The sequence below is a fragment of the Taudactylus pleione genome, unplaced genomic scaffold, assembly GCF_031769625.1.
Source record: "Taudactylus pleione unplaced genomic scaffold, aTauple2 ptg000186l, whole genome shotgun sequence".
NCBI lineage: Eukaryota > Metazoa > Chordata > Amphibia > Anura > Myobatrachidae > Taudactylus > Taudactylus pleione.
The window spans coordinates 9,087,748-9,109,696 of NW_028284588.1; the positions used below are offsets into that span (position 1 = coordinate 9,087,748).

The following is a 21,949-nucleotide window of genomic DNA, read 5'->3' on the forward strand; positions in this document are numbered from 1 at the left end:
AGTAAAGCAATGGAATCAGCCTGCCAAATTGGAGATTTTTCTGGACCCAATTATCTTCCTGAATAACAGAGCAATCTTAAGCTACTAAAGTAGTAAGACAATAATCCTACCTTATTGTTGTCCTCCAATCTAAACAAAAAATAAAAAAAAAGTTAGAAGTTACTACTTAATTTTTAACCCCCAAAAATTGTATGTGTTATAAATAAAGGGCCCGATTCAAGCAGATTTGTAATTCCATCCTTGCTAACATGCAAATGCAGCAGGTGGTGTCTGACAACTCCTGCTGCATCTGCGATTCCAGCACTGCGCAGCCTGGGACCATAATTCGCGATGTTGGACGGCATCGGCCAGCTGAGTATGCCTCAGCTTACGCAGGCTAGCCGCCACCTGAGGCCAGGAGACCCTTGCACTTCCGGAAAACTGGGCAACACGCAACACCCCCCCCCCAACCCCTGCAAAAGCCTCTGCCAGAGAATCAGGAAGAGGCATAGCAGGGGCTGAGAGTGGACCCTTCCTGCACGTGTAGGATGGATCCTGCGCAGGCTCATGATAACTGGAAATCTGCATCCAACAATAGTTTAGTGTCCCCTGCTGAATCAGACCCAAAGTTAGAAACAGAGTTGCACAAACTTCAGGCATATTGGACAGCATAAAATAAAAAAGTTAGCAAAATATTTTCAAATGTGAAGTGCAGTTTTATACTTGTATGCAGGCGAGCCTGGATTGTCCTTTACAAGAAGCAGGGAATTTATAAAAAAAAAAAAAAAAAATACATATACATACCACACACACACACACACACACATATATATGCGCGCAAAAGAGCCCGGCACTCGTATCCTTTTGCTGCAACTTGTCTGGTGCCAGTCCTAAATAAGTATATGTCTGTAGAGTACTGGACGGCACTCTGGAACATGTTTAAGCATCCAGAGTACCGTCCAGTGCTCTGCATTAGCTGGTTGCCCACACAGGGTGAAGTAAATAAAGTATATTGATGGTGTAGCACTCCAAGCTTTTTTGAAAAAAAGGAAAGACGGAAAGAACCTTCAAGGAAAGAATGGCGGGACATCGATCAGCTATCAGATTGGCACTTAACTCCGGGCATAGTGACCAGCCTGTAGCCCACCACTTCCTTAGAACCCCACATTCCCTATCTAGCCTTAAATATCGTATGATTGACCACGTACCCCTGTCCATCAGAGGTGGTAATAGACCTCTGCAACTTTTGAGGTGTGAATCAAGATGGATTCATCGTTTAGGACTTCAGCCCCAAAAGGATTAAATGAACAAATTGGTTTTAATTTATTTTAGTCCTTTTTCTCTTCAGTACCTTATATATATTTTTCTTGATTTATTGACCCTTTTTGGTTTTCTATTTTTGATTAGCTCATTTCATATATATCAATTTAAATATAAATGATATTATATTCATAAGTTAGTACTCTTTTTATAAAAAAAATGTTTTGCATTGTATCAGTCAATTTTTCTTTTCTTTTTTTCTTTCTATCCATGTAATTGTTTATCAATTTATTTCTCAGATTTATATGTTTATTGCAGCTACATTCGTTTTTCATTAAGCTCTTTAGTTTTTAATATTCATTTTCAATGTAGTCCTTTTCACAGTAATGTTTCATCAACTGTATTCATTGTTTATTACAGTTGTCATGACAACGAAGAGTCAGCGCTGTTGCGCCGAGCGTGATGACGTCATCATTGGTGCGCCGCTGTCCAGTCGGGTGTGCGGTCCCGCTCTGGCAGCGTCTTCACTGGGTGTTGGGGTATTTAAGGTAAGACACTTTTCTATATTATTTATGTCCTGAGGAAAATGCCGCGTTATTAAAAAGGCATTGAAACGTTGACCATCACCGCTGCCATTTGAGTGACGTTTTTTCAAAAAAAGCTTGGAGTGCCACACCACCAATATACTATATATATATATCTATCTATCTATCCATCCATCTATATATATATATATATATACACACACACACACAAAAATAGGTACCGGCGCCAACTTTGATAAGAATACTGTTAAAAGGTGAATACGATTGTGCAAAATTGTGTACGCTACGTTCTCTCTATATGTCAAGGGTGTCAGCTGGACCAAATATAATAGGGCATTTAGAATTGCCCCAAAGTGCAGTATGTGTAAGTGTACAAGGTCTTTAGCGACTGACGTAGATAATACAGACCAATATGTTATCAATGTGCTACATAAATCATATAAAAGCATATGGGTAAAAATAACAATTTATTATATATGATATATAAACAATTATGGACTGCTGAGCCTGTGCGTGTTTTCAAGAAGCTCTAGCAATGACCTTTAGGTCTGTGCAGGTGCAATAGGTGTATTTTACGAAGTGCAAAGTGTTAATAAATAATTAAAACTGTCCTTAACATGGGTTCAATAAATAAAATACATGAGTCAGATATATTAAAAGCACAGGAGACTATAAATAAAAAATGTGTCAGAGCCTTCAATAGATGTTCTAAAAACTTTAAAAACACTCTAAAATACAAAGTATATGAAGGTTCTCTGAAATTCATAATGTGCTTATCTTTAGTAGTTCATGAGGCAAGAGGCAGTAGGGACTTCATGAAGGGGTGAAGTCCCTAGTGGATGAAACGCGTTGAATAGCTGCCTCTTGCAAGAAACTGGATACCTATTGGAGATATATATATTTATATTTCAAAGTGATACTTCACCCTAAATATCAAGTTAGGTTATGCAAGGTTCTCAAAAAACCGTTTAGATTTGTTTTTGCAAATAGTCAAGATACAGATGCCATTTATAGAATCAAGAAAGGAAAACTAATGTTAAGTACTGGGCCCTTGTTGGACTCGGTTTGTTTTCTGCATTGCTAATCCTATATTGCTAGTCTTTCACTTAGAGAGTAATTATTTTAAAATTAGGTTTATTGAGGGACTATTACCAAACAATTTTAACCAGTGGAGTTACTATTACTTAAACGCACATCTTCAGTATCTTTGCGTTTTCCCTTGAATTACAGTCAGGTGCATAAATATTGGGACATTGACAGAATTTTCATATTTTGTCCTCTATTCACCACCACAATGGCTTTGAAATGAAACAAACAAGATGTGCTTTAACTGCAGACTTTCAGATTTAATTTGAGGGTAATTTACATCCAAATCAGGTGAACGTTGTAGGAATTACAATGGTTTCTATATGTGCCTCCCACTTTTTAAGGGGCCAAAAGTAATGGGACAAACTAAACAATCCTAAATCTAACTTTCACTTTTTAATACTTTGTTGCAAATCCTTTGCAGGCAATTACAGCCTGAAGTCTGGAATGCATAGACATCACCAGACGCTGGGTTTCATCCCTGGTGATGCTCTGCCAGGCCTCTACTGCAAATGTCTTCAGTTCCTGCTTGTTCTTGAGGCATTTTCCCTTCAGTTTTGTCTTCATCAAGTGAAATGCATGCTCAATCGGATTCAGGTCAGGGGATTGACTTGGCCATTGCATAACATTCCACTTTTTAGCCTTACAAAACTCTTTGGTTGCTTTTGCAGTATGCTCCGAGTCATTGTCCATCTGCACTGTGAAGCGCCGTCCAATCAGTTCTGAAGCATTTGACTGCATATGAGCATATAATATTGCCCGAAACACTTCAGAATTCATTCTGCTGCTTTTGTCAGCAGTACCATCATCAATAAATACAAGGGAACCAGTTCCATTGGCAGCCATACATGCCCACGCCATGACACTACCACCACCATGCTTCACTGATGAGGTGGTATGTTTTGGATCAAGAGCAGTTCCTTTCCTTCCCCATACTCTTCTCTTCCCATCACTCTGGTACAAGTTGATCTTTGTCTCATCTGTCCATAGGATGTTGTTCCAGAACTGTAATGGCTTTTTTAGATGTTGTTTGGCAAACTCTAATCTGGTCTTCGGTCTTCCTGTTTTTGTGGCTCACCAATGATTTACATCTTGTGGTGAACCCTCTATATTCACTCTTGTGAAGTCTTCTCTTGATTGTTGACTTTGACAAATATACACCTACCTCCTGGAGAGTATTCTTGATTTGGCCAAATGTTGTGAAGGGGTTTTTTCTTCACCAGGGAAATAATTCTTCTGTCATCCACCACAGTTGTTTTCCGTGGTCTTCCGGGTCTTTTGGTGTTGCTGAGCTCTCCGGTGCATTCTTTTTAAGAATGTTCCAAACAGTTGATTAGGCCACACCTAATGTTTTTGCTATCTCTCTGATGGGTTTGTTTTGATTTTTCAGCCTAATGATGGCTTGCTTCACTGATAGTGACAGCTCTTTGGATCTCATATTGAAAGTTGACAGCAACTGATTCCAAATGCAAATGTCACACCTAGAATAAACTCCAGACCTTTTACCTGCTTAATTGATAATGAAATAACGAGGGAATAGCCCACACCTGTCCATGAAATAGCTTTTGAGTTGATAGTCCCATTACTTTTGGCCCCTTAAAAGGTGGGAGGCACATATAGAAACCGTTGTAATTCCTACACCGTTCACCTGATTTGGATGTAATTACCCTCAAATTAAATCTGAAAGTCTGCAGTTAAAGCACATATTGTTTGTTTCACTTCAAAGCCAATGTGGTGGTGAATAGTGGCCAAAATATTAAAATTCTGTCAATGTCCCAATATTTATGCACCTGACTGTATGTGTGTGTATTTATGAATATATCTATATATATATATCTATATATCTATATATATATATATATATATATATACACACACATACACACACATATATATATATACAGTACCAGTCAAAAGTTTGGAAATAACACACATGGAATTGTTTTGAAAACAAAAAAAAAAAAGTGTTAAACAAATCAAAATATGTTTTATATTTTAGATTCTTCAAAGTAGCCCACTTTTGCTTGGATGACAGCTTTGCACACACTTGGCATTCTCTCAATCAGCTTCATGGAGGTAGTCTCCTGGAATGGTTTTGAATTAACAAATGTGCCTTGTCAAGAGTCAATCTGTGGAATTACTTGCCTTCTTAATGTGTTTGAGACCATCAGTTGTGTTGTGCAGAGGTAGGGATAGTACACAGTAGACACCACTATTTGACTACTGCTGTAATCCATATTATGGCACCAACCACTCAACTCAGTAAAGAGAAACGACAGTCCATCATTATTTTAAGACATGAATGTCAGTCGATATGGAAAATTTCAAGAATTTTGAATGTATCCTCTAATGCAGTTGCAAAAACCATCAAACGCTATGATGAAACTGGCTCTCATGAGGACCGCCCCAGGAAAGGAAGACCAAGAGTTACCTCTGCTGCAGAGGATAAGTTCATTAGAGTTACCAGCCTCAGAAACCGCTACTTAACAGCACCTCAGATTAGAGACCACATAAAGTCTTCACAGAGTTCAAGTAGCAGACAAATCTCAACATCAACTGTTCAGAAGAGACTGCGTGAATCAGGCCTTCATGGTCGTATTGCTGCGTAGACGCCACTACTGAGAATGAACAAGAAGAGGAGAATTGTTTGGGACAAGAAACACAAGGAATGGACATTAGACCAGTGGAAATCTGCACTTTGGTTTGATGAGTCCAAATTTTAGATTTTTGGTTCCAACCGTCGTGTCTTTGTGAGATGCAGAGGTGGTGAGCGGATGGTTTCTGCATGTGTGGTTCCCACTGTGAAGCATGGAGGAGGAGTTATGATGGTGTGGGGGTGCTCTGCTGGTGACAGTGTTGGCGATTTATTCAAAATTCAAGGCACACTTAACCAGCATGGCTACCACAGCATTCTGCAGCGCCATGCCATCCCATCTAGTTTGCACTTACTGGAACCATCACTTGTTTTTCAACAAGACAATGACCCCAAACACACCTACAGGCTATATAAGGGCTACTTGACCAAAATGGAAAGTGATGGAGTGCTGCGTCAGAAGACCTGACCTCCACAACCACCCGACCTAAACCCAACTGAGCTGGTTTGGGATGAGTTGGACCGCAGAGTGAAGGAAAAGTAGCCAACAAGTGCTCAGCACCTCTGGGAACTCCTTCAAGACTGTTGGAAAACCATTCCAGGAGACTACCTCATGAAGCTGATTGAGAGCATGCCAAGACTGTGCAAAGCTGTCATCCAAGTAAAAGGGGGCTACTTTGAGGAATCTAAAATATATTTTGATTTAACACTTTTTTGTTGACAACATAATTCCATGTGTTCTTTCATAGTTTTAATGTCTTCACTATTAATCTACTATATACCATCCACATTCAGATTTGTATTTGCAAATAGTCAAGATACAGATGCCATTTATAGAATCTGGCTAAGCCTTATTTAATATCAAGCATCATTGTGCACCTAGCTGAGTAAAGGGAAAGTAGCTCAGATTTCACCATTTGCAAGGAGGGGGGATTTAGAAAAAGCCATTTCCTCAATATAGCTTGATTGGCTAAAATAATCATTACTGAGAGAAAGGGGATATTAGTGGCAGGTATAAGCGTGGGAGACAAGAAATCAAAATTCACTAACTGGAAAGCCTTCCAGGAGAATGGAACCATCACTTCCTTTAGTTGTGTAATAAAGTGTTGGGAGTGAATACCAAAATTTATTGATCTTGGGGCGCTGTCAAACATTATGAATAAAAGTTTCAGACCCTACATGACATTTTAGGCAGTGGCTTGATTTTTCTGTTACAATATGTCGTCTTTGGGGTTGTGAAATATAGACAGTTAAGATATTAACATGGATTTCCTGCAGCTTGGCTGAGCCTACAAACTGCATAGATTTCAAGATGTGTTCTGGCAAGTCAAATCCCGGGAAATCATGGGTCCAGGCTGCCCAAACTTGGGATCATAATCTCTCAATATTAGTAGGTAACATTTCATAATACAGGAATCTCAATTTAAAACTTGTGGGTAGTACAAAGTGTTAAAACAGAAATGAAGGGGACACTGGTTCAAGATATCCAAGAGGTTCTGGGGTATAATTTACTGAATGCGTAGTGACTAGTCTGCAGATATAAGAAAAACAGTTGACGTGACCGAATGACCTCACTCCGCCAGGCGATTACAGATTTTTGTCACAGATAGGCCACTCTCTTTATTCTGAGTAACCAGAGTGGGCTTTCTTCACTACTCCTAGGGTTTACTAACACCATAAGTTACCACCCTGTTACCAAATCCTCCCACTGTGCAGTAGGGCTGGTATCTCGCTGCCACCACCAGGCTCCTATCCCGGAACCTGTAATGGTCTACTTCTGGGTTTGTGTGGACATGCAAAACCTCCGACTGGTCTCTTACCATGGACCAGTCTGCACTGAGTAAGCTGACAGAGTTTCAGCTTGGAAACAATGGACTCATTTCAAGTCAGCAGGAAAATAGAATAGCATTTTGCTCTTTTCTGGTGGTCACATAATGCAAGCAGATGCAGGCATCTTGAAGAAAGTAGATGATTATTGCTCAAAAGAACATGTCTTAACAAAGACCGTTACTCAACAGCATACAATATGTTACAGAAGTTTACTTCTCTAAAGATGGTTAGATAACATAGTCTTTCAGGGCTTGCAGGCACTCTTTTTACCCAGTTCTAACACACAATACCACAACTACATGACTCCCACAAATGTACAGGAAATGCTTAAAAAAAATAAATAATAAAAAAAAATAAAATAAGAATTATGGTATAACATACCTTTGTTAACTTTTTCTTCAAGGTCCATAGGGTCCACAGGAATTACCTTGGGGTATGTGGTTGGAGTGATCCAGGCACCAAACAGTTACAAGCTTTAGCTTCCAGGATGCACTGGGTCCTCCTCCATATATACCCTGCCCCTGGTTACAGGCATTCTATTCCAAGCCAGGAGAAGGAAAGAGGAGAAGGAAGGACAATTGTACAACAGAAACACTAAGAAGAGGGAATCATTGCAATACAAAAGAAAAAGATTACCCAATAACACCAGTTGCGTTAGGGGGGCTGTCCTGTGGACCTTGAAGAAAAAACGCCAACAAAAGGTATGTTATACCATAACTCTTATTTTCTTCTTCAGGGTCCACAGGAATAACCTTGGGGATGTCCCAAAGCAGTTCCCTTAAGGGTGGGGACGCTCCTGTCTAGTAGAAAGGAGAATCCGACGCCCAAAGGAAGCATCCGGAGAGAAAAATGTATCAAATGCGTAAAATTTTAGGAAAGTGTGGACAGAAGACCACGTGGCTGCCTTACACAATTGTTCAGCAGAGGCACCACAACGAAATGCCCATGATGGTCTCACAGATCGAGTAGAATGTGCTGTCACTGTGTTTGGAAGAGAGAGATCAGCTTGTGTGTGAGAAGCCACCTATCCAGAGTGTTAGCTGGCCGGCCTTACTTATGACAGCAATACAACACAAAGAGAGAATATGATTTCTTAATGGAGTTGGTGCAATCCACATAGATACGTAGGGCGCTTACAACATCCAGAGAAGCTTCACCTACTGAGAGGCCTGAAGACTGGAAGGCTGGAACTAAATTTCTTAATTTACATAAAAGCGAGATACAACCTTAGGAAGGTAACCCGCCCTGGTACGAAGAACAGCTCTATCCTGATGAAAATTCAAAAAGATAGAGCGACAAGAAAGGGCTGCCGAACCAGAGACCCTGCGGGCAGAGGAGATAGCAAGAAGAAAAACTGTCTTTTCTGTCAACCACTTAAGGTCTACCGATTTCAGGGGTTCGAATGGGGGAGCCTGTAGAGCCCTGAAAACCAAAGACAAATCCCACTGAGCTACCGGAGGGACAAAGGGAGGCTGAACCCTCAGAACACACTGAAAAAATGTCCTAACATCAGGCAGAGGGGCAATCCTTAGCTGAAACTAGAGTGCAGAGTGCAGATGCCTGAACCCTCAGGGTGGCCAGGCAGAGACCCCGGTCTAACTCAGCCTGGAGAAAAACAAGCCCTCGGGAGACCCTAAAAACTTCAGGATCATATTTTCTATGCTTACACCATTGAAAATACGAGTGCCAAATCCTGTAATAGATGCGGGCAGAGGAAGGCTTCTGTGCCCTAAGCACAGTCTAATTTACAGAATTAGTAAAACCCTTGGCTCTTAAGATGAAAGATTCAAGAGCCATGCTGTCAAAGACAGATGGGGAAGGTCCGGATGCAGGCAGGGACCCTGCGTCAACAGGTCTGGCCTTAGAGGTGGAGGCCATGGAGTGTCTATGGAGAGACTCTGAAGGTCGTTGAACCAATGGTGTGTGGGCCAAGCAGGGGCAATCACTATTACTGTTCTACCCCACTGCTTGAATTTCCTGATGACCCTTGGGAGGGAGAACAGAGGAAAAGGATATACTAGCCTAAAGTTCCACTGCTAGAGCGTCCACCAAATCGGCTGAGGGATCCCTGGTTCTGGATCTGTACCTGGGAACCTTGTGGTTGTGGCCTGAGGCCATGAGGTCTACCTCTGGTAGTCCCCATCTGTCCACAAGATTCTGAAATACATCTGGATGAAGAGCCCACTCCCCAGCGTGTATATGATGCCAATTTAGGAAGTCTGCTTCCCAGTTGAGGACTCCTGGTATGAATACTGCCAAGACTGCTGGAAGATGACATTCTGCCCAGACGAGAATGTTTGTCACTTCTGCCATGGCTGCCCGACTATGCGTGCCTCCCTGATGGTTGAGGTAGGCTACTCCCCGTTCCACCCAGAGAGGATCAGCTGTTGCAGTGGTCTAGAGTGGAACTGAGCATATTCCACCATATCGAATGTGGACACCATGGATCCCAGAACTTGCATTGCTGAGTGGACAGATACTGACTGATTGCGGAGAAATCTGCGAATGCGCAATTGAAGGGCCACGATCTTGTCTTCTGGCAGAAATATCCTTTGTGCCAGAGAATCCAGGCGTGCACCTAAATGCACCATCTGTTGCACTGGAAACAGCAATTACTTTTTCCAATTTATAATCCAGCCGTGTCTGTGTAGACAGGCAATAGTCAGTCTGAGATGATGCTGCAATACCTCTGGAAATTGTGCCAATAATCAAGAGAACGTCCAAGTATGGCAGTACCCTCACTCCCTGACGCCTGAGGTAGGCCGTCAATACTGCCATTAGCTTGGTAAACACCCGTGGGGCTGTTGACAGACCAAAAGGCAGCACCTGAAATTGCATAGGATTTTCTACAAAACCGCAATCCACAGAAACCTTTGGTGGGAAGGTGTAATTGGTACATTCAGATATGTGTCCTGAATGTCCAAAGACACCATAACAATTGACCGAAGGGTTTCCACATGGAACTTGGGGCCTGATTCAGACCCACTCGCGAGCGGCTGTACGCTCGCAAGTGGGTCGATGGTCTGCACTGAGCATGCGCACGACGGAGGGAGCTCCGTCGTGCGCATGCGCCAGACACGACGAGCGAAGGACTTTCCTTCGCTCGTTGTGTCCGATCAAAGGGGGCGTGCTGTCAATGTTGAATGACAGCACGCCCCCTTTGGTGGGCGTGCCGGGGGCGTGCCTCCCTGACGGGGGCGTTCCCACGGGAACGCCTCCCGTCAGAAGCCGGCCCACTGACATCACTAGTGATGTCAGTGGGAGTGATTTTGGCTCTGATAGAGCCAAAATCACTCCGGAGCTTGCGGTTGAAAACCTCAACCGCAGGCTCCGGCTCGCAATTTCGATGGTCGCGATGGTCACGACCATCGCGGCCATCAAAATGCACGCTCGTATAGCCTGTGGGTGGTGACCCACAGCTATACGAGCGTCCAGGAGGACGCTCCATGAAAAAGGAGCCCGGCCCTCATGCAGAGCGTGCGCTCTGCTCAGAGCGTACGGCTCTGAATGAGGGCCTTGGGCAACTGGATAAATGTATTGAGACCTTTCAAATTCAAAGTAGGCCGGTGGGATACATTGGGTTTTTGGATCAAAAATAGGTTGGAATAATAACCCCTTCTTTGTTGATCCACTGGAACCCTGATTATTACCCCTGAATCCAGCAGGGAACGAATGGCCTGCTGGAGGGCCAATGCCATTGCAGACTCTGCCGGAGGAAAATATACAAATATGAATTTAGACTGCGCGGGATGAGTTGTGCAGGATAACCTTTGTGGGGGAATTCTCCAGAAAGTAAGGGCGTACCCTTGAGACCACCTCCCGAACCCAGGCATCTGTTATGGTGAGATGCCAGGATTCCCAGGGGGAGGCCGGCCCCATCAGGCCATGGGTTTATCGTCTGAATTCAAAGCCGAACTTCTGTTTGCCCATGATCTTTTAGTTTACAGTCTCTTATGAGAACTGGCTCTAGAGGAAGACTGACCTTTCACTTTTCCCTGTGGCAGAAAAGCTCGAAAGGACGACTGCCTAGGTCTAGGGGTAGTCGTTGAAGGCAGACCAGCTGCCTTGGAGGCTGCCAACATAGCAACAATTTTATCCAATTCTGTGCCAAACAGAATGCCTCCCGTAAAGGGCAGGGATTCCAAAGCCTGGACCCTGCATCTGCTTTCCAGTCCCTTAACCATAGAGCCCTGTGAGCAACAACTGAGACAACTGATACCTTAGAAGTCAGAATACTGGCGTCTAATGCTGCTTCTCCCAGGTACAAGGCTGCCTCCTTGATATAGGAGATAATTGTCAGTTGTTCTCTGGAAGCTTCTGGAAGAGTGTTTTCCAGTACCCCTGTCCATTCTTCAATGGCCTTAGAGACCCAGGCTGTGGCCGGGCGGGTAACAACACTGACAGAGAAAAAAACGCCTTGAGACAGGCTTCAAGTCTTCTATCTTTGGAATCCTTAAGGGAAGATGCAGATGGAATGGGCAATGTAGCGCTCCTGACCAAGTGCCACATGAGCATCGACCGTCGGCGTAACTTCCCACCTAGCGCATTTGTCCGGTGGGAGGGGGTGTAAAGCTGTAACCTTTTTGTAACGTGTAATAGTCTATCTGGAGAACTCCATGCTTCCCCATAAATTTAGAGAGATGCCCAGATTTTGTATTACTGTTGGTGAAGACTTCACTAATAGGCACATCTGCAAACACTGCGGCAGAAGGTAATAATCTTGGTGTGTACAGCGAGAGGAAGTGAATTTTATATTGTTCTCCAAAGGGACTATAGAATATAACAGTGGCTCTCAAACTCGGTGCTCAGGACCCCCGCGTTTTCCAGGTCACCCAGCAGGTGCACAGGTGTACTCATTACTCACTGACATATATTAAAAGATGCACAGGTGGAAATAATTATTTCACTTGTGATTCTGTGAGGAGACCTGGAAAACGTGCACTGTTTGGGGTCCTGAGGACAGAGTTTGGGAACCTGTGGACCATAACTAGGACTCTTCTATTTTAAATAAATTGGGAAGCCCATCCTGTGCATATTGTGACAGCAGCTTCTCTGATAATGAAACGGAGGGATCAGCCTCATACCCCAACAGCAGCAGTAGCATAGCCGAAGCTTGGGAAGCTAGTAACACTGCTCTCGCTCTATGTAGATGCTGTAAACTGCTATTTAGTGCACTTTTTCTTCAGGACTCAGATACAGACACTGGAATCACACATTTAGTCAGGATAAAATCAGACCACAACTTTCCTCAATATTTATGACCCGGGCCAGACTTTCCTAATAATCTGAACAAGTTAGATATATGCGCCATATTTTAAAAGTGCCTAGTTAATGTTATTGTCATTTTGTGAACCCACTAACGTATAGAAATGCTGATCTGAATTTGAAGTAACAATATAGAAAAATACTATGTCTGGAGAAAATAAGGCGCTACTTAGGACACTTGCGGCGCTCAAGTAATCTATAGTTTACACCCTTAAAACCAAATAACATTTAAAGAAAAAGATATGCACTAATTTTCATAATATATGGGAAGACAAGAATATGGAAAACATAGTGTAACCTGACACACAATTTAGTGGTAAACCTCCACCTTGCATCAGTAGTATATCTTTATTGTGTGTGTGCCCAACTTTTGTTGGCATTTTGAAGTGTTTGTGTAATCTGACACACACAATTTCACATAGTTTTCCCTATTCTTGTCTTCCCATATCGGTCTTTTGCTTGACTGGGAAGATCATACCGTTTACATCCTACAGGAAAGGAAAGTATATTTCCTCTATTACTTACTCTGCAGTATACAACATACCGTCCTATCTCTCAGCTACCTTGCCCCTCCAAGCTACTGGAGAGACTTTCCTACACTCGCCTCACACACTTTCTTAACACCCACAACTTATTAGACCCACTTCAGTCTGGCTTTCGTTCCCAACACTCCACAGACACAGCACTGACTAAGGTAGTAAATGATCTGGTCACTGCCAAGGCTAAAGGCCATTATTCACTTCTAATTCTTCTAGATCTCTCTGCTGCCTTTGACACTGTTGACCACTCTCTCCTCATACAAACACTACAATCCCTAGGTCTTCAAGACACAGCCCTTTCTTGGTTCTCATCCTACCTATCTAATCGCTCCTACACTGTTCGCTTCTCTGATTCTACCTCCACTTCGCTACCTCTATCAGTGGGAGTACCACAAGGCTCAGTATTAGGTCCTCTGCTTTTCTCAATCTATACCAACCTCTCTTGGCAAGCTAATTAGCTTTTTTGGTTTTCAGTATCATCTGTATGCGGACGATTCTCAAATTTACTTATCCTCCCCAGATTTGTCACCATCCACGCTGGTCCGTGTCACTGACTGTCTCTCTTGCATTTCATCTTGGATGTCATCTCTCCACCTCAAACTTAATATATCCAAAACAGAATTAATTATATTTCCACCAGCCAATTGTAGTTACCAACCTGATATCTCTATCACTGTTGACAACTCGACAATTAACCCCACCCCACAAGATCGCTGCCTAGGTGTCATCCTTGACTCTGAACTGTCTTTTGTTCCCCACATTCAATATGTCTCCAAATCCTGTTACATACATCTAAAAAACATATCCAAAATTCGACCATATCTCACGCAAGACACTGCAAAAACTCTAATACATGCACTCATTATTTCCCGCATTGATTATTGCAATAGTCTGCTTATTGGTCTTCCCAAAAACAGGCTCTCCCCACTACAATCCATTTTGAATGCAGCTGCGAGGTTGACCTTTCTCACCAAACGTTCAGTGTCTGCTGATCCACTCTGTCAGTCCCTCCATTGGCTGCCGGTCTTCTACCGTATTCAATTTAAAATACTTACACTCACGCATAAAGCTATTAACCAAACCACACCAACATACATCTCTTCACTTATCTCAAAATATCTTACAACCCGACATCTCCGCTCTGCACAAGATCTGCGTCTCTCATCCCCGCGCATTACTTGTTCACATGCACGGTTACGGGACTTTTTTCGGGCTGCACCAACCCTGTGGAATGCCTTACCACGCACAATAAGACTTTCCACTAGTTTCCAAACATTCAAGCGTTCTCTAAAAACTCACTTCTTCAGACAAGCTTATCAGATTCCAGAACCGCCCACATAACCTTTTATAGCTTCCATATCTAACTCTCTTCTTATAGTAAACACCCATCACATCTTCTCCTTCTTCAATTTTACTTCCTTCTAACCCTAGGCCAACTTTCCAGTGTGATGGGATCATACAGCCCACCAAGAACATCTGCAATCGGGCTGGACCAATTTGCAATATATAGCACCTATCCTTGTGTATCAACACCTATTTCCCTACAGATTGTAAGCTTATGAGCAGGGCCCTCTTACCCTTATGTATGTGTCTTACGTATGTCATGTATGTATGTCTTTTACAACCCAGTAAAATGTTAATGTTGATTTCAATTGTAAAGCGCAATGGAATTTGCTGCGCTATATAAGAAACTGTTAAATAAATAAATAACACATTCCATGGTATCTATATATTTTTCTTTAAATGAAAAAACAATATAGATAAGTCAAATTTAATTTGTATGTAAAATCTCCTTAATTAAAGGTTAATTTACTGGCTTGGGAGGTGGTATTTATAATAATATAATAAAAGGGAGATTACAGAATAGATACATCTGTAATAGAAAGCAATGTAGCTATGTCAAATTCAATGCTTGTACTCTGGTATAATAGATGTCAGTTATGTTTTGGATTTAATGAGTTTTATTGGTATTGTACTGTGTATATAATTTCTATCTATCTATCTCATAGCCTACATTGATGCAATTGGAGTTTAAGAAAACCTTGTAGTGTATGAGAACAGTGTCAGTTAAGGAGCTGGGGAATTGGAGTACTTGCCTCTCTGCCACAAAGTGAAAGAAATCTGTAAACATCCAATGACCTTACGCAATGCGCCAACCAACGTTTGATCTTGCAAAGGTAGAAAAAGCCTCTAATCAACTTTTGGGGTGTTATACTTGCTTGTAATTTATTCTCCCTCTGTGTTACCATATCATAACAGGATAATGTTAGCAAAGAGAAAACATTTCGAAAATAAATGTAACTACAAATATCAGACGGGTCCAATTTCCTATATAGAGAATACATTTTTTTATAGAGCTTTGTATTTTTAGCTCTATGTATATATATTATATATCTATAAGTAAAATTTGGGTCATGCATTATTACATTTGTGACATTTAACCGCCAGCTAGTTAAATCTAGCTTATATATATATATATATATATATATATATATATATATATATATATTATTATTTTATATATATGTTACAGGCCATATGTCTCCTGTAAAAATTATTGCAACACTTGATGACAAAACTGGTCAATGTTTACACCTGCTGTTCTCACCAAGTGCTGTAACAAATAATCTGAGAAAAGCCAGTACATAATTTTCATGGAAAATATATGGGAGTTGCGTTTCCTCTTTTGCGAGGGTGAAAAGGAAAGTGGTAGAATAGGTGGGGGAAAAAAATAAAAAATCACAGTAGATGCTGCCAGGTATTGGGGTGCTCTCATGTCCATCCCAAGTAGACAATACAAATGTAATGAATCCTAGCAAAATGCAATAATAAAATAAAGTGCAGAGATCTACAGGATTTCCAAACTTCACAAGGATGTGGAAATTTTACCTGGGCTAGAGATTTATATTTTTTGGATATTAAACATTATGAGGGTGCTTCCTATAAACGGTAATGAAAACCTCTAAAGTTTCCTTATTCTCAAAAAAAGGGTGGAACATGAAGGTACTCTTGTAGTCAGTGATATAAGCTAAATTGTATAAACAGAGGACAGACTACTCTTTCCAAACCTCTACAGAATATTAAAAACGCCTATTTCCTGAGTTACTCAGGAAGATTTTTAATCAGTTCCATAGCTATTAAATAAAATCATAGGGATGAAAAAAAAAAAAAATCTTAAAATGGCTCATTTCATTCCCATTAGCAGTCTCACTACTGCTGAGTTAACATCTGATTTAGAAGTTTTAAGTTACCATGGAAGTATGTGGTTTCTGAACCAACGTCAAAATTCTGGAGATATTTGTCTACAGCATGAGCATGAGTGGCCAGAAATAAGAGCTACTTCATGTAACAATTCAAAACACTCAAGCACCCCATAAAAAGCAGCAGACACAGCAGATAGCTCTCCTGTAAGCATGTGGGATGCCAGGTTTGGCTATAAAATGAAAGAATACCACTTTAAAACAGTGACTTTCTGTTTAGAACTCCCTGATTCCATTAAAGTGCAAACTTTTCACTCAGCAACCTTTCAATGAGAATTCATTCCCTGGGTGCTGAAATCCAGCACCTAATTCTGTAAGAGTTTAGGGAAAATTGACTTTATGGTAGCAGAGAAGTCACAGCACCTGGTAAATTTCGTACATTATGGCCCAGAGGAGACACTTTAGAGCCTTTATAAAATGTATATGCTGTGAAATTATTAAAAACAATTCTATCAACTTGTCTAACAATTTTAACACCTGTAATTAAATTTGTTACTCAAGAAAGGAAAACTAATGTTAAGAAGGTTCTCAAAAACCGTTTAGATTTGTATTTGCAAATAGTCAAGATACAGATGCCATTTATAGAATCAAGAAAGGAAAACTAATGTTAAGAACTGGGCCCTTGTTGGACTCGGTTTGTTTTCTGTGTTGCTAATCTTATATTGCTGGTCTTCCACTTATAGAGAGTTATTTTAAAATTAGGTTTATTGAGGGACTATTACCAAGCAATTTTAACCAGTGGAATCACTGTATTACTTAAACACACATCTTCAGCATCTTTCCGTTTTCCCTTGAATAATGTATATATATATGTAGTATAAAATACAGTCATTGTTAAATTATTGACAGGCAACATTGATAGTCTCAGAATGTCGATGTGTGAAATGTCTGCATTGTCAAAATGTTGACACTAGGATTAGGCTGCGGGACGAGAGTGTTAGGCACTAGAGGGAAGATTAGGGGTAGGAATTAGTGGGGAGAATACTTACCAGAATGCAGATCCATCAGATGGAAGTGACACTCACATGATCACCGGTATGAAGAAGACGCCAATGCACTTGTCAGGAGCAGGTGACTGCTGGGCCACCAGGGACAATATGTCAACATTATGCGTGTCGACATATCACACCACACCCACTGTGACCGCCTAACTGCTTCTACCTTGTTGTTACCTATGTACTGTGCCAGCTTGTTCTTGACTAGGTCTTCATTACACTTATATTTTTGCTTGGTTTACTACGCTCCTATTCTGGATGTACCAATTCTGTGAGGTATTAATATCTTCGTTTTTGAAGCTCAACTGTGCAACTTGAACATTTTAAGTCACTTTGGGGTCGATTCAACTAGGTCCAATATGCCGTTCATCACATTACAGAACTTCACATGCAGTGCCCCCCTACATAGCCTATTTCTGATTGCTCACATACAGGTGTTCACAGAAATCGATGATGTAGGCAAGATTTAGAGGGTACCATATATGACTGTTATATATTTGCTTCCCTACATTGTGGTACATTGTGCCAATAGGTTGCAGGTAACTGAACGGACCCCCTTTGAAGGGGTTGGGTACGGGTTCCCAGCAGTCAGAAACCCGACCTAATTAGGTAAGTTTTCTAACCCTCCCCCTAACCCACATATCCCACAGCCTAACCCTCCCCTCTAGTGCCTAACCTAATATACTTACAGTTGGAATGCCGGCGGTCGGGAATTTGGCAATGGGATTTCGACTGCCGTCAGTATTTTGGCGCCGGTATTCTGAGTGCCGGCATCCCGACCGCCGGGATGGTTACTACATCCCCTTTGAAGTGCTATAGCAAAAATGTAAGATGAAAGTTTGCAAAATAATATGAAACAGAGCAAGTGGACACTAAATGACTTGAACTCAACATGGTATGGGCAAGATTTAGGATTTAAATTTACTGGTACTCTATGCTGTGAATTTATCTTATTTCGCAAAACAAACACAAATACATATCTATATAAAAACTTACTTTTGCTTCCTCTTGATGTATTTCCAAAAATCTGAGACATGAAAAGAAAACAAAATTAGTTTTTATTAAATTAAATGTTAAATAAGTTTTATATACATTCTAAATAATTTTAAAAAGTACTAATTCATTCATTTTATAAAATTGTCATTTTAGGTATTGCACGGTTTCTAAAAAATTATATTTTTAAATAAAATTGTGTTGAATAAGTTTTAAAAAGATGTTGTAGACATTAGGGGGCCGATTCAATTCAGCACGCTGTGAATATCTCCAGGAAGTTGGTCCCGAAGCTGTTCAATTCAGCGCTCTGTTAAGCAGACTAAAGGATTTCTTCTCGCACCCTCCTGAGAAATGCGATTCAAGAGCCGGCCACGCGGCACTTTAGTAGGAGAAAGCCGGTTCTCGCGACTAAACACCCAGGTTAAGACGCAAGAAACGTCATTCTATGTGTTAAGTCGTTACAGTTGGACTAAACAGCAAGCTGAATTGAATAGCTCAGGGACTAACTTCCCAGAGATGTTCATAGCACACTGAATTGAACCGACCCAAATACAGCAAAAGAAAAAAAAAAAAAAGCAAAATGACAATTTGAAACATTTTTAAAAAAATTATTAGTTAGGTGGTTAGGGAATATATTTATAAAAACACATTTCTATGTAAGCTGACAGGCAAACACAATGTTAGAATTGTGTCTAATTTAAATAGGTTTCCTAACACATCGTATTGTTTAGATCGGTCCTCAACCTAAAAAAAAAAAGCAGGCGCACAGTGAAAGCTTCAGAAAATCAATACTAAACAAAGATGACTATGGGCCTGATTCTGCAGCAATCGCAGATGTGAGTCCAGATGGAACGCAGTTGCTAAAATATGCAAATTCCACATTCTTGGATGCAGAGAAGCTTAGTCTTATGTACATTTTTACAGTTTTCATTGTGTAGTGTTTAACAAATGTCATTATATTAAAATAAAATACTATGCCAGTGGTTCCCAAACTGGGTGCCATGGATTGGTGGTCCAGGATCAATTATTCATGGTCCATGTGACAGGCAAACTGAACACAAGGATGACATATGCACAATTCACTTAATTTTTAGAATTTCTCAATAAGAAATTTGGCTTCGGGGTGCCATGAAAACAATGCTGATACTCTAGGGCGCAGTGATTCACAAAAGTTTGGGAACCACTGTACTACGCTATGGAGATATGTCGCTTTATATTCACATAATCCACCTGGCCGTTCTTAGTAGATAAAAACATATGATGAAGTAAATTATATCCATCAGATAAGCTAAAGAATTTATTTCTAGTACGAGTTTATACACTTGAACAGCACGATGTCACTAGGATATAAAACTCTACACTATTTGCAAATAGAGATATAGAAGTTGCAGTATTACACTAGATTGGTTTTCATCCCTTCCTTGGAAACACTGCATTATATCACAACAAAACAGTTTCATATCTGTGATTATCCAGCAAGCGAAAAATTTAAAGACAGAAGACAAAATCTACAGCACTTGATTGGCGTATTTCCGGTACGCATTTAAACTATACAGATAAAGGTTGCACCACGGTTTATGAAAATATATTACTCTATTAGGCGCTTGTTCTCGCTAGCCCTTTCCAGATTACTACACTGACCAACCTGTCGGTTTGCTGAAGTATATACCTTCCACCACTTACTAGTGATTGGGGAAGTGTTCTAAATAAATGAGATTGAACTCTTCTATGAGAAATCACATTGCATGGTCTGCCTCTTAAATGATTTAAGTGTATAGGTGTAGCTCAATAAGTATCCGGATGTGCGGTGCATAGGTAGAAAAGAAGCAATCTGACTGTCTGGTTGTGAACTGTAATCTCCGACTAAAGTTCTTGTGAAATTTCAGGGCACAGAACCGTATATAGGCAGCATTGCACACCAAAGTAGTCCGCTTGTTCCCTTCCTTCAAGAAACTCGATATGGAACTTAACATATGCCACTGGAGAGCCATGATCCTCTTCGACTGCAAGACGGCTCTGTGACAGCAGGACTGTTCTGACCAACTGCGAGCTGCTTTTGGGGAGGAATAACCATCCCAAACAAAACAGCCACAAAAGCAGATGGTGTCTGTTTTGTGGCCAAAACTGGTCAAGTAGCTATCATACTACTGGTGCAGCAACGCACCATCACTGGGGACTGGTACGCCAACCAATGCCTGCCGCAAGTGCTAGAAGCCATTTCCAGGCGCCGTCCAAGGACTCGTGCTCGTGGTGCCCTTCTCCATCACAACAATGCACCTACCCACAAGTCTGGGAAAGAACTTACATTCGCCGCCTGGTGAAAAGATGCCGTGTGTAGAGGGTAATAAACCCTAGCACAAGAAAGATGAACACATAAAGGGCTTTGCTCTATATACCCCAGTGATGTCAGAGCCTCAGGTGTTGTGGCAGTCTGTGGACCTAGATCCAAATCAGGCAAATTCAATGATGAATTGGCATTAGTTGGTTCCAAAAAAACAAAAAACAAACAATTTTGTGGTAGGATGTTAACAGTGCACCATAGATGGATATGTGCACATTCAGAGGGTCAAGTAATTGCACAAATGCAATAGATTACTACACACAAAAAAAATGTAATCAAAAATTATTTACAATTCATTCCAAAACAAACAATTCACACACACATAAAATTGACGTTGAAATAAGAAAAATAGTTTGTACAGCACAAAGGCGGGTATCCACTACTAGATATACAAACGAGAGCACGATTACGACATTGCAATCGTGCTCTCGTTTGTATATCTAGTGATGTGCCTAGATTGAACGTTCACCCGTTCAGTCCAGGCACATACTGGATCGTCAGGTTGACCAGCATGTACGGGCGATGATAGATGTCTGAAGTGACCAGCGTGCACGGGCATCGCTGGTTGCTTCCAACCAAAACATGCCCGATGCATGCACGATTTGCAAGTGATTGCACGATAACGACGTCGTTATCGTGCAATCGCTTGCTAAAATTGCCTAGTGGATACCCCCTTAAGAGTCTCGAACATGTAACCATGTAATATTGTTTTGTACAATTCTGTGGTCATTCACACTTACATATGTTCATTTATATATCAGTAACCAAATATTTGCTTTTGCACATTTTTAAGAGTAGGCTCCCTTTTTCCACCCTATGCCTTTGATAACGCCAGTTAAATTGTTAATGGACGTTAACGCACACAATCTGTGAAAAGGTCATGGATTTGTGCGTTAACAGGGCCGCAGCACTCATTAACCACTTTATCAGGGATTTTTTTTTTTCACTGCCTGTGCAGGGCGAAAAAAAATCCCCAATAAGTGTTGCCAGCGGCCTCACTTCGGGGTTAAATTGAAGTCTCCCCTAAATATTTAAATCTCCAGCATGGCTGATTCCTAATTATTTTATATTTTTCTGATTAGGCGGGCAGCACGCCTGTCAAAAGGAAGCGCTTACATTTGTGACTCCATTGTCTAAACCAGAAAACAATTATCTATTATAAGATTCATCTCCTGTTTGATTCCATTAGGAATGCTGAAGTAGTGTTTTTATGGAATTATTACTAATTTGACAGTAGTTTTTAGATTAGTTTGAACACGACAA

The 21,949-nt window shown here is 41.0% G+C and overlaps 1 protein-coding gene across 1 annotated transcript in view; it reads right to left on the reverse strand.

Moving 5' to 3' along the window:
* The window catches only part of LOC148519650 (uncharacterized), a 65,593-nt gene that overhangs the window by 17,866 nt on the left and 25,778 nt on the right, over positions 1-21,949 (reverse strand). Inside the window, exons 8-9 of the mRNA XM_088476304.1 lie at positions 18,349-18,379; positions 111-129 (exon numbers count right to left, since the gene is read on the reverse strand). Of these exons, the coding sequence (XP_088332430.1) occupies positions 111-129; positions 18,349-18,379 (50 nt within the window). The remainder of the gene's footprint in view (positions 1-110; positions 130-18,348; positions 18,380-21,949) is intronic.